Below are 13618 nucleotides of genomic sequence, written 5' to 3' on the forward strand. Positions count from 1 at the left end.
TCTTCCCATCTTCTGCATGTAAAACAGAAACCAGATACATTGACAGCAAGGTAAGTATTCGATGTGTCTAAAAAAACCAGGATGAGGGCTGGAAAGGGTGTGCCTTTTCTAATTAATTCAGCAACACTGTGCTAATACGATGACATGCAGCTTCTGAGGCAGGAAATATGGCAGATAAGCAGCAACTCAGCCTCACCGTTCTTAGTGTCGTACGGCAACATTTCTCAGACTTCATCCATGAGCTATCAGTGATGGGTGCACCGAGATTTCTCCCATGAGACCCTTTTGGGTACTTACCGCAGCCAGGGGATTGGATCCCTGAGAACAGAGGTGGGCTGGGAAGCTCGTGCTGTAAGGTGTAAACTTTGTGAGGGAAGTAATTGCAAGTTTGCACTGCACTTGGTTGACACTACAGAAATAGGAGTGGCATGGGATGTATGGGGAGTATATACTGCCCTGCCTGAGGGCAGGGGCTCTGCGGCCAGGTCTTTGCCACGTGCTACAGGGAATTTGCATGCGTGGTCCTCATGGTCTGGTGTGGCCGGGCATCGTGGATGGGCGAGGGGGTGCGCGTGTGCACGTAGGTGTTCAATGAAGTCCAGCACGCAGCGTGTGGGGGAGGCTGAGATACCATGTGCAGGTGGGCAACACATGCCTCCCATGTCAGACACATCCCAGACCCCGCACACGCGCTGAATATGCACTGCGCTGGCAAACTGCACGCTCTTATGAGTCGTTTGTCTGGGACTTCTGAATGGCAAAAAGCCTGGTCTGAGCTGCTATGCAGATCAGGATGCCAGGCATCCTGAAATCCCGGACAAATCCCCTTAGTGCTTTTGGTAAATCTGCAACTGGGATTTACCGTTGTGACAGCACACCCTAAGTGTGGTAAAAATAGCCTGTCTCCCAGCATTGCAAACCTGACTCACGCCCCACAGTTAATGGGTGAGCAGTCAAGGCTGTTTCTTGAATCATTGCATGAATGCATGAAGTGGTCCCGGTGGCAGGAGATCACAAAGCTGCATTGCAAAGCACTTGCCTGGCTCAGGCTGATTCTCTGCAGCTTTGGCTTAAAACTCGGCGGATCAGAAGTATGGCAGAGACCCCTGATCTCAGGCCGAAAGGGATGATGGAGAGATCTCTCTGCCCTTTGCTTCTCCAGAAGGCTGCATCTGCCCTGCACACGCCTGGAGGCAGTCTGGAAGGTGTGCTGTGCGGGCAGGGTCCCCTCCTAGGCTGGGCAGAGAGCACAGCCTTCTCCCTGGAGGCTGCCTAACAACTTGGTTTTGTTTGGTTTTAACCCTTTACCTTAATTCTAATGAAAACCATGGGTTTTATTACAAATTAGGACCACACCAAATTTGAAGCATCGGTAGTTTTGTTAAGCCAGTGGGGTAACGTGGAGAAGTGGGAGGGAGTGAACGTGCTTTTCCTGCTGTGTGTGTGCATGCACACATGGGAGAGCGCAGTTTCTCCATAATTATGAAAACGAGCATCTTACTCTCAAAACTTCCTCTCCAACAAGGAGATTCACCCAGAAAGTCTCGCCCCACCCAAATGGGCTGTAACGGTGTGTGTCTTTAGTGGGCTACACAAAAACGCTACTGGTGAGTCAGTACAGTGTTGGATGTACAGTCGTACAGAGTGGGAACACAGGATGAAGTAGTTTGAAATGCAGCCTCCTGTCCAAAAATACCAGCCAACCAACTGTAAGTTACATTAGCTGTCAGTTCCCAGCATGTCTGGTGAGATTTCAAGCAAATTCTGGTTTTTGCTGTCGCACACAGGAAAATGCCATTGCGGCCGCTTGGTGCCGGCCTTTTGCTCGTTGGGAAAGGGCACCCGTCCATTTGCCACCGGGCAGATTTTGAAAGTGCATCTTTGTGATGTAGGTGCTCGCACGTCATCTTCAAGAGTGGCTTAGCAGACCAAATTTGATACGGTACTGGTATCAGGCAGCATGTGAAGACTGAAGTGAGGGAGGCCGTGCTCTGTGGAAGCGCTGCATAGGTGCTGCTGTTGTACCGCAAGAGAGAAGAGTGGGAGGGACAGGGAGAGCCAAAGGGACTTCCCTTGGGTCTGTGACAGAGCTGGGGAGAGAAGCTGAATCTCATTCTGCTCTCGTAGCTAGCAGGCCATGCATTTCCTTAAACATCTCCTATGCCATACATTTGGGGCAGTCTTGTATGTTCTGCATGCAGGGTCATGTTTCCTTTTCTTTCTCTGAAGTCCTCCTATGAGACACTTTGAGTTTAATTGTACCCTACCCGATCCAGTATTATGCTGGTAGTACAGGAAAAAACATGGATGGAGGAGAAGTGTTAGAAAGCATGCCTCGGCCCTCACTGAGACCCCAGCTCTGTCCTGAGTCTGTTCAGAAACATCCATCCCTCCCAACTGCTTGGGCTCAGTAACATCACAGCCCACTGAGCACTGGGACCCTGCTACTCCACGTACGAAGCAGCACTGCATTGGTTGTATCATTAGGCTGCTGGGTTTGTTTCTGGCTCTTGGCTTCCACCCTGAAATGACAGCATCAGTGGAACTGCCTCGAGGTACGAGTTACCCCGGCCTTAGGCGGGGTAACAAGAGGTTGGTGGTCTTCGTGGTAAATGGTTAAGATGCCTTCCTATCATTTGTGCAATGTCTCAGAAGTGGCTTGAGTTTGTAGATACCATTAATTCTGCTGAAAACAAGAATACTGTCATTGCATTGGGTGGGATTGGCCTCATTTTATGTAAAGTAGCTGCGGATTTAAGCTTCGTATTGAGTTGCTAGGGTGCTGTCCATCAAATGATGTTTGGAAATCGTTTTTTAGAAGCTACGCCAGTTTTGACATGCTGCCTTAATATTTTTCTGGCTGCAATAGGGCAAGACATAGAAATCTTATGTTGTCATCACACAGAGCTGTGAAGCGTTCTTTTTTTTTTTTTTTTTTTTGCTTTCTCTCTCTTGCACTCTGTCATATGGAAACCAGATCAAGATGATGAAATTATTGCCCACAAACTGTGATCTTTTTTCTCTTTTGTGGTGGGAACTGACAAGTCAGTGATGGCTTGGTGCTGTTGGTACTAGCTGTTCATGCTGCACGCATTTGTATGTATCGGGAAGTGCCGAACTTGGCGTGCTTCTCGGTTGGCACACAGGCTGGTGAAACGTCAGATTTTTAATTGTGATAAAGTTCACGAACGAAAAAATTATGGCAGATGTTTCCTTTTGTCAGAGCTGAACTGAATCATTAAAATGTGATATGATGTACTATGAACAAGTCAGTGTAAACACCATCCCTGTGAACGTGTCAAAAGACTGAAGAACGTAGACCATTCATGGTAATGTTAAAAACCATGTGGTCTGAATGCTGTATTACCAAGCTTCTCTCTTTAAATGCAGAGCATGAATCTTATGAATTTTTATTGCCTTTATACAAAATGAAAAGATAACATATTCTGCTTTGGTAAAAATAGCCTGGTAGCTTCTGCAACATGGTTGTCATTTTGCTGGTGGTTTACTCAGAGGTCTGCTTTTCACAAGCAACAGTGAGGTATCCTATTCCCATTGAGCACTGAGCTCGCTCGCCTAATTCCCTCTTCTCTAGAGGATGTATTTTTGGGAAGTCTTACTCCTTTGCCAGTCTGAAGGAAGCAGCAGAAACGCTGCTGCTTGCCGAGGAATGCCTGTGATGATGCGTTAAAACTGGCTCCCAGTAAGTGGTTATGGAAAAACTGCAGGAAGCATCCAGCGACTGACATTCTCTGTGGACTTTCTCTCCCATCTCCTCCTCACATCTCCTGTGTGAGGATTATTGTTGACACACTCACTTAGGCCATTAGTCAGAAAAAAAGTGCATTAGAAACTTCCTGATGCTTCCCCATGAGCTGAGTACATTGTATCTGCAGTTATTCTCATTCTTGCTGGCCTAAGAAGTCTTGACTAGATTCTGATTCTTATTCCCAGTGTTGTCAGTTCTCAAGATTTTACCTGGAATCAAGGGAGTTGACGAATACCTTCATTTTGACATAAAGGTCAAAGAAACATTAGAAAGATGTGATCAAAGTGTATTCCAAAGTGCTGTTTTATGCCACTCTTCTGATTTCTGATTTGAGGGAGCGTGACTTAAGTTTTGGAATGCTGGGGATTTGGAATAAAATACTCTGTTATGTCATAAAGTAGGTTATAAACTGTAGCAAATCCAAATCATTTTGCATGTCAAAAATCTCAGTCCCCATCTCTTTTGGGGTTGCACTGCAAGCGAGGTGAATGTGTTTTGCAGACCGGTTTAAATACTCTTAAACTGTGGCCCCCTTCTCCAGATCAATTACATTGATTTATTGGGGAAAATTTGTGTTTATGTGCCTGGACATACACAAATGGTATACAAACAATGTCATTTATTTTTAGCGGGGGCTGCGGAAGCCAGAAGTAATGAACTTAGTAAAATAGCCATACAGGATTCAGTGATAACAGTTGTTAATGGCAAAGCATCTATAGTTTTTGCACTATGGCAATTTGTAGAAATGCAGTGTGCTTTTTTAAATTAGCATAAGTTTTTACACCTCTCTTGCACCATAGGAACTTAATTCATCATGAAACCTCTTTAGAAGCTGCGCCATTGTATCCTGAGGCAGATGTGAAATTTGTGTGAGTCACTGATTTGCGATCAAGCTGAAGGAAACTGAGTCTACAATTCTTAAGAGAGAAGCCGCCCATTTGGGATGCATTTACGCAGCTCCTTTTGTATAAATCATTAGTGCTATAAACTATCCATTATTGTTAGGAGAAGAAATTTAACAATGCAAATAAAACAAAATACTGTGGCAGAGCAATTTTATGCTTGATTGTAATGTTTAATGGCATGTTCTCATAAAGAGATTTTCCCATCCTTCAAACCTATCATGTCTGTGACTCACTTGATTTCCGATGGTTTGAACATCCCCCATTTTATTCCTAGAGTAGTTTTCTCTAGAGCAATTTTTGTAAACGTGCTGCAGCATGGGGTTATCCAGGGTTAATTTCCCTTACGATTACACATCCAGACAGCATGTATGTAAATGCTGCAAGACAAATGATAAGAAAACTGTAGGATAAAAGAAAACGAAGAAAATTCCTTTGTTTTGCATGTAGATCCATTTTTCAGTATCGATGTATTTCCCTTACTTGCTTTTAAATGTTAATACTAGCTTATACTGGCATTGTAGTTCTTCAAAAGCATTATTCTTCTGTCATCACCTCAGATTTTGCATTATGTTGATTCCCTTTCTCCCCCATATCTCTTTGGATACTTTTTCCAGGTTCCTCTCTTCATCCTTTACTTTCAGGTACTAGACAGCATCATCAGTGAGGCAGAGCTTCGCATCTCTAAACCAGCTGATTATATTAATGTCAGAAAAAAAAAATACAGCTCTTCACATTCTACTTGTATTTTTAGTATCTTATTGTAATCCTGGTTCTGCTTTCCCTTCTTATCTCTGTTTTCTGTCTTGCCCTTAGGTTTCTTTTTTAGACCAGGGTTTTCTTGTGATCTTGAAAGGTTTCTGCACTGTCCAGTTTTTTGAAGTCTTTCCATACACCTTAGTCAGAAAGTATTAAAATACTTTGATAGTCTGTTAATCTGCAGTCAAATGCCCATTGTTTTCTTTTCCTGGCTGCCAGGGAGTTTGTTGGCAATTGAGATTTAGGGAGTGAATAATCCACCTGGCAGGAGACTCTCTGTAACTCCGAAGAGTGTTCTTTAGTGGAAGAATGAGCGTTCCTTTTTGTGTGTAAAATACCGCTAATAGCTTATTTAGCAACCTATATTTCTACAACAGGGCTTTCAGTTTTGTGTTGGAGGTGGATTCTTGCATATGCATAGATTCTAGCACCCATGCTAATTCTGTCTCTCATTTAACTTTCATCTCTTCCTATGGTAGGATAATGCATGATGTGATCTCTCAGCTTTTTAATGTGATCCTCAGTGCATCTCTTCCAGCTCCTGTTTGAATGGGCTAAAAAAAAAAAATTAATAATGAGGGATGATTCTTCCCTGTACTTGCTGGGAATTGCCTGGAAACCACAGGGAGCTTAGGCAGGGTAGTCATGCTGCAACCGCTGAGACTCCACAGAGTCCAGTACCAGGTACTAATTGCAATTACTGCTGGGAGAGCTCTGAATAACAACGGAATTTTAAAAAAATACATTGAGATCCTTTCTTGCCTTTTCTCTTACTTAAATGCCTCATTTTTACAACCACTGATTAGATGTGAGTTCAAAATAAGCCAAAAGCCATGGAATATGATCAAAATGGATGGGAGGGGTTGCAGTGTTTTCAGTGCAGCTGATTTTGTTCATGAGTTTTTAGTTCATGAGTAGAACTAAAAGGAGGATTGAATTAGTCAATGATTAAAGAAAGTGGAAGCCACTGTATAAGAGTGTTCAGCATAATGGGTACCTGCGTGATATTTTGGTTCTCAGCCACCCGGTTGCTTTGTCCCTTTAGGGATATTTTCATGGTCTGAGTAGCCTGGGCTGATTATCACCCTCAGATTCACAGCTGCCTTTCCCTGCCCAGAGTTTCTCATTCCTTATGCATCAGCACTAGGGAATTCTGTACCTGTTTTTCAGCAGTGGCAGGGGAGCATCGAAATTACCAGCAGTGTAATCTCCAGGGTAAACAGGGCCAGCGTATTACACTCACTGTACCATTTAACCCTGCTGGAAGAGACGATTGTAAATTGCCTGTGTCGAGCCAGCGTGCGAGGACTAATAGAACTGCAGTGGGGATAATTCATGAGTAGATTTTCTCACTCACCAGTGTAAACAGAGCTAGGGCTAGTCAGGTCTGAAACCGTGATTACTTTTAAAACAGCGTGTTAGAATTCAGTGTCCCAGATTGAACCCTCTTCCCAGCACAGGAAAACAAATCACCACGCACATGGCCAGCACATGGCCCACGCAGGCTGTGCAACTAACTATGCACGTGAAGGACTGCTTTGTTTTTCGAGGAAACAAGACTTGGAAGGAGCTCTTTAACTGAGGATTGCAAAGGGTGATTTTAAAAAAAAGGAGAGAAATCAATTTCACAATCCTTCCTGTTAATGCAGAGTAAAGAACAGCTTTAACAGGGAGTTAATTTAGAGGCCTTAGACACTGTCCTCTTCTGCGCTGAATCCCTCCACCAAACTTGCTTCTTTTGGGTTGTGTCACTGTCCACACTGCTCCTGTCTGCTTGTTCCTTGCACCTGATCACATTAAACACAACGACACAATATACATCTAGATATGCACCTGCTGGTAAATAAGTTACCTGAATTCACTGCCAATGCAAAAAGCACTTTTCCTTTCCCTGGGGTGGTACCATTCCTCAGTATCTTTTTCTGACAAACTTAACCTATAAACTACAGATGTAACTGAAAAGGTGAAAATTTACCCCAGGAGGTGGCAGTTTGAGAGGTGGGGCTGTGGGGCATTCGGTGGGTGCGTCTGCAGTCGCTTGAAGCCCGTCCAGGTGCAGACCCTTAACCGCAAGGGGATGGTCCCAGTCTCCTGCTTAGTCCCTCACTGACCATTTCCTGCCTCCTGTTTTCTGTGTTGGCATCAGTGTTCACCCAGCAAGCAATTTGACTTTTTCCCCTGTGAGCAGAGACCCGGTCCGGCTTGTCTGTGGCTTGGCTGTGTTGTCGTCTGCGTGTGTGCCGGGGCTGGCACAAGCTGGGCGGCAGGAAGGAGCCGGGGCCGTGCTCCCACGGCCGCTAGCTTGACTCGGGGCTGGGATTGCAGCAGGCAGTGATTATCTGGGGAGTCCCGAAGACCCACAGGGCTGCTGTGTGGGCCCCTCAGCCTGGCTGGCTGGGGGGGGGCTGAAAGCACGGCTCCGCCACAACGGACACACGGTCACCCCAATGTGGCTTTGACTGTGAAGCATCATCCTGGTGCCGCCTGGAAGAAGCACGTAAGGACGCATGGCCCTGCGTGAAGTGTTAATGGTTGTAGATTTGTGCCCTTCTCAGCTGGTTTTCTGGGCTGAAGTTAGGTATGTGGCTCTAAGCAGGGAGGGGGAAACACCTCCGCACCCACCCCCCAGTCCAGGTTCCCCAGGTGGGTGACCCCAAGGGGCTGACTGCAGGCAGGAAGAAACACCCCCTTATTTTCCAGTTTCAAGACTGTGTTTTTTCCCTTACTCTTCAGAGTAAGGGCTGGCCAAGAGCCTGCCCACAGTCAGTAATGTCTTTAGAGAAACAGAGAAAAAAAGGGTAAGTAGCGGAAATATGAAACTCATATTGAAAAAGCAGCATTTGTCCAGTTTTGGTCACCAAAGAATGACTGTGTTTTCTTACACTTAAAAGATTAACATCCTTACTATTAGTAAAACAAAAAATCAGGTTTTGTTCTTGCGGGTTCCAGAATGAGATTTTTGTTTTCCCAGTCAAGACTGAGGAGACAAATGAGTAAACAAGTCCTTTATAAAACTTCACCTACATGTTACCAAGTTTAACTAGCCCTTGGCTGTATCATTAATATGCCAGACTTGTAATGGCTTGTGGAGGAGCATTATGACTCGGTGTGCCAAAGCCTGCTTAGGGAGCTTCAACTCTGTCACCAGAGCAGCCGTCCTGCTCAGAGGTCATGGTAGAACGGGCTACTGGGAGGGGAATTTTAGAAGGAAGCTGGTCCCCCATCCTTGTTGACAGAGCAGCTTTTATGGGCTATCTGGCACTTGCTGTGCAGTTTTTCAGCCCCTAAAGGTCTTGATTCACATTAAAAACTTGATGATAAATTCTTAATAAATAGGTAATGAGGCAAATGCTGTTCTGAGGGTGTTCTTGAGGATGCTTATCAGGTGCGTTGCTTATGGGTACAGCAGTCTGTAACCATTTTGCAGTCATTGTGCCTGCACTTGTATAATAATATTAAACAAATTTTGGTGGGTAGGGAAGTAGTGGGCTAGAGAGCGAGCAAAGTGTGTAAAGTATCAGTCTCTCTATGCGCCAAATCCCCAGTGTTGCCAAAGCAGTTGTTTTATGCTGTAGGTTAATGGCCTTCAGGAAGTGAAAAGACTCTAAACATCCAGGCTTCAACTGTAAGAGACCAAAGTAAAGGAGCAGCATTAGTACTAATATAGTCATTTTATTTTGTTTTCTGCTTATAGTCTTTAAACTACGCTTATTTGAAACTAACTTCTCATTTTAAATGTGAGGTTTGGGAATGATATATGTGGCTCAATCTTTGACTCAGAAACTTTGTTCTACACTTCAGTCCTTGACAACAGAGCATTTGCAACAGGAAGATAATCAGCCTCAGCAGCGACTCTGTACGCACAAAGTGGGTCATGCCGATACAATAGCCATGCTTAAAAGGCCGGTCTGTTGAATGAATTGTTTTCACAGTAGTCTAGGGGCGATAAGATGGTAGTTTTGAAGGTGCTCCACATCTGCTATCTGTACTGAATTATTTCCCTCTGCTGGTAACGGTGCTGGTCAGTTAATACTCTGCTTGTACAAAAGCATTCCATCAACATATAATTTAAACTCATTCTGCTCTTCTAGGAACTCTCAAAGGATATTTTTTTACAGTCCACAATCACTGTCACCCAGCTTGACTATACTGTTTGGATTGGGGCCTTAGACCTTGTAGTATCAAACTAAACGTCAACAACAGTTTAACAAATCCAGACAGCGGGGATAGCCTGTAACCAAACGAGAGGGCCCTGCTCTGTGCAGTGGAGATATAGATAGATAGATAGATAGATAGATATCAGGATGTGTCCCCCTAATACTTTAAACACCCTTACTCTTCCTAGTGCTAGCTTGATGGATGACCGCAAGCAGGCCCACTCCTCTCAGCCTCCTTCCCCTCTCCTTGCTTCTTTTGCTCCTTGACTTTGAGTCAAAGGATCCTTTTTTTTTTTTTTGAGACTGGCCCACGGGGTTGGCAGATCTGAAAGGCGTGGGGAGCATCGGGTCCCTCCCCATGGTCAGCCCCAGCGCACGTCCCGGGGGCTCGGACCCTTGTGGCCGTGCTGTGCAGGGGAGCAGTGCTGGCGTGGGGCCGTACTGAGCCAGCCAGCCTGCTGGAAGCGGGACATGGAGCCTCGCCAGCACTGCGACCCAGCTCCTTTGCCTTCAGCAGCTCCCGAGACCTGGCCAAGTGCAGAGCAGAGGGTGAGCTCTCTTCTCCTGCTCACATAGACGCCCACCGATCTTACCCGGTGCTTCGGAATGCTACCGTAACCCAGAGGAGTAACTAGGAACGGGAGGAGGGCTGGGCCATGCTGGTGGAGCAGGTGTAGGAGGAAGGTCCCGGGACTTGAGGGACATAGTGCTAATGAGGGACGTGGTGTTAACGGGGGTTCCTGGCGTGACAGGGGTTCCCGGGGGCTGTGAGCAGCAGCGGCGGGGGCAGCCTTCAGGTCCCTACTGCCGGCCTCCTCCTCCATCGCGGTGCTCTGAGCGGGAACGCGGGTTGGGATTGGGATGGGGAACCGGTCTGCCTGAGAAACAGCCAAGCCAGAAAGGCTGGCTCGGGGGCAGGGCTGGGGCCGGCAGAGGGGCTCTAGGGAAGGCAGAGGCTGCTGGAGCCCGGGGTTTTGCTGAAGAGACAGACATGGGACTGCAGCCCAAGTCTCAGTATCTCCAGTGTTTTCTTTTCCCCGCCTCCTCTATTTTTCTTTTTAACTTGTGCCTGTATGGATTGCTTGAAGTTACAGGCATTATTTCTGCTGGTGGTTACTGGTTTCCAGTATTGCACCAGGCTGCGTCTCCCTAGTATTTCACAGCCCCCCCCCGACTCCCCCTAAACCGCTGTGTAATAAAACCGCAGCCGCGCAGCTCCGTAAGGTTTCCGCGGCCGCTTTTGCCGGTTGTGTACCGGCGGGGCGGGACGCAGACCGGGGGTGATATTTCCTTGCCGGTGCCTTTTTCAAGTGAAGGGGAACGGATGGGACAGGGCGCCGGGACCGCTCATAACTCGGGACGGTATTTCCCTTACGCCCCCCCCCCGCCCCTTCCCCGCTCCTCGCTGGGGCGGGCAGCGCCCGGGGCGGGGCGGGGCGGGGGCACGTGCGAGGGGGCGGAGCCGGCGGCGGCGCAGGCGCAGCGGGCCGGGGCAGGCGGAAGAGCCGGGGCGCCCCGAGCGCCCGCCGGGCCGGGCCGGGCTTAAAGAGCGGCGGGGCGGCGGCGCGGGTAAGCTACGCACCTTCCCCCCCCCATCATCATCAGCGCCACCATCATCATCATCATCGCCACCCCCCACCTCCCCCCCCCCCCCCCCGGTAGCTGCGGTCTGAGCGCTGGGGCTGGGCCCTGCCGGTGCGCTGGGGAGAGGGAGGGAGGGACGGACAGACGGCTGTCAGTCAGTCAGTCAGTCAGTCAGTCCCCGCGTAGGGCTGAGCGGGCAGCCCGAGGACGGTGTCCCCTCGCTGGATGGAGGCCGGGGCTGCCGGCGATGCGGTGCCCGCCGCGGGGGCTGGCGGAGCGGCTTGAGCTCCTCGTCCGCCGGAGGAGGCGAGCATGTCCAGTGAGCAGCTCAACAGGACAGCGGTGAAGGATGCGCGGTTAAAAGACCTGTTGTTGGAACGAGGTACCCCTTCGTTCGTCCGGGGTGCCCGCGCCGGTTGGGGCGCCGGAGCTCGGTCTCTGCCTTACCGGAGCGAAACCCGGCCGGCGGCGCGGCCCGGCCCGGCCCGGCCCGGCCCGGGAGCACTGGCTTGCTGAGAGCCCTGAGGCGGAGGGGAGGTCTTCTGGCCGGGGGGGGGGGGGTCTGGCTGCCGAGGGGGATTTGGGGATGACGGTTGATAGGGTTATAAACTAGTTCTCTTTTTTTCATGCTCTTCTGTGAAGGTGTCCTTCTATAGCTGCCTTTTTCGTGAAAAAATGTTCCCCTGGGAAAAAAAAATGTATTGTACATGCTATTTCCTGGCTGTGAAGAAACGGGTCTATGTGAGCGTGACAGAGTGACTTGGGGAGCTAAAAACCTATCATTTCTCTTCCCGAAGCTCCCCCGCCCCAGTCTCTTTCCCAGTTAATTTAGAGGAGAAGTGGGCAGGAGGAGATGCCCCTCTGGAAGGCAGTACTGCAGCAGCGAGGGCCCTTCGTGCCCCACACGCGTGGGGCAGGAGGCAAGATGGGGGCCGGAGGGACCCCGTGCGTGTAGGCAGCTGCCAGAAACTGTGCAAATTGTCTTGTGCAGTGCCGGTAAATAGAGACTGCTCCTGCTCTTGTCTCTCTGCTTTTTCCTGTTAATAACCTAATGGGTAGCAGGAGGGCCAGTCAGGAGAAGAGATTAAAAATTACCTTCCCCTTTCCTTTTCCTCCACTTTCCAGTGAGGAAATCCTCTTGAACGTCACTTAAGCGCTTTGTTGCGTTCTCGTGTTTGCAATGTAAAGCTGGAGCTGGAAAATCCCGTGTGCTCATACCTGTGTGCTGTGGTTCTCATTTTCTTTATGGTGTGGCCATGTTTTATTCAAGCATTTCCAAACAATTCCCACTTAAGGGAAATGCTCACAGACCCAATCCTTTATTCCTAAAGGAGAGGTACTGTCCCCTGCCACTGAAATGCTGGGGCCTTGATAAATTTAGAAGACTCTGCCCTTGGCAGATAGAGACGTAACATGTCATTCCAGTGATCTTTGCATTCTAGCAAAGCCTAAATCAACATTGCTTGTTTTGCATGTTGCCCTTTAGCAACAGTCTCTCAATTTCCAGTCTGAAGTTTTACATGGACCCAAAAAAAAAGTTTTGGGTAAAGAAACCCTTTAGTACTCGATAGCTGCAGAATGTGAATTGCCGCAGTTGTCAACTGTGTCCAGTCTGTATTCTGTGCTTCTGAGCCAAGAAAAAATGACTTTACTTAAACATGGCTTTGGTGGGTTTGTTTTTTAATTAATTCTATGCTTCCTGCTTTTTGATCTTTTGGTGCTGACATCATTAGCTTCCAATGACTCGGGGGGGGGGGGGGGGGGGGGGAGGGGGGGTCCAAAAAACCCCCAGAGATTGCTGCACTGCATATGGGATTGATAGCAGAAGCAGAGCAAAGCACTGACTAATCATTTTTTGAAAAGGTTGGTGGTCTTGGTGACAAGTGGATGGTACTTAACAGCAAAGAGAAATTAAATGATAGATGTATTGTTGCCCTTTACTCTTTTCTTAGCCTTAAATAGGTTTAGTGACTCCTCCTGAGACAATTGCAGAACCTCACACTTGGACAGTGGTGTGCCCATGCCCACTGGTAACTTGTGACAAACAGCTGGATCTCAGCACCAGCCTCCACAGGACACTGCAGCTCCTGTAGCCTGAGGTTTTGTTCGCAAGAGAGCTTAGAATAGTGAAACAGCCTTGGGTTTCCTTTAGTTCCACCACAGGTCATTTTGGATTTTATGTGTGAACAGCGTTTTTCTAGCTCGGCTTCATAGTCGTGTTGTGTTTGCATAAGCATGCTGCTCTTACACAGGAGGCTGAGGATGACTACAAATGAAAGAGGGGGAAGCTTGTTTTCTCTGATGTTTGGTTTGTCTTTTTATTTTTATATTTTGTTATCTGTCTTTCCTCATTGGCTCTTTAAAACATAAATTTAATATCGGTTCCCCAAAATTCATATTTTGGCGCCCAAAAGTAGTGCCATTTTTGGAAAGTGCTGAAACTGAGC

General features: G+C 47.8%; 1 protein-coding gene across 3 annotated transcripts in view; it reads left to right on the forward strand.

The window, feature by feature from the left end:
- LDLRAD4 (low density lipoprotein receptor class A domain containing 4) overlaps positions 1 to 13618 on the forward strand; it is a 248936-nt gene that overhangs the window by 211130 nt on the left and 24188 nt on the right. The window contains exon 1 of one of the 3 annotated variants that reach the window (XM_030011409.1): positions 11049 to 11156. The exons of 1 other annotated variant lie outside the window; for it this stretch is intronic. Coding sequence is in view for 1 of the 2 variants with exons in the window: in XM_030011408.2 (XP_029867268.1) it covers positions 11484 to 11553 (70 nt within the window). In the remaining variant the exon portion in view is untranslated. Of the gene's footprint in view, positions 1 to 11048; positions 11157 to 11245; positions 11554 to 13618 lie in introns of those variants that run through there. One more of the 3 variants, XM_030011408.2, reaches the window with a different exon arrangement.

Source organism: Aquila chrysaetos, chromosome 4, assembly GCF_900496995.4.
Source record: "Aquila chrysaetos chrysaetos chromosome 4, bAquChr1.4, whole genome shotgun sequence".
In the NCBI taxonomy this organism is placed as follows: Eukaryota; Metazoa; Chordata; class Aves; order Accipitriformes; family Accipitridae; genus Aquila; species Aquila chrysaetos.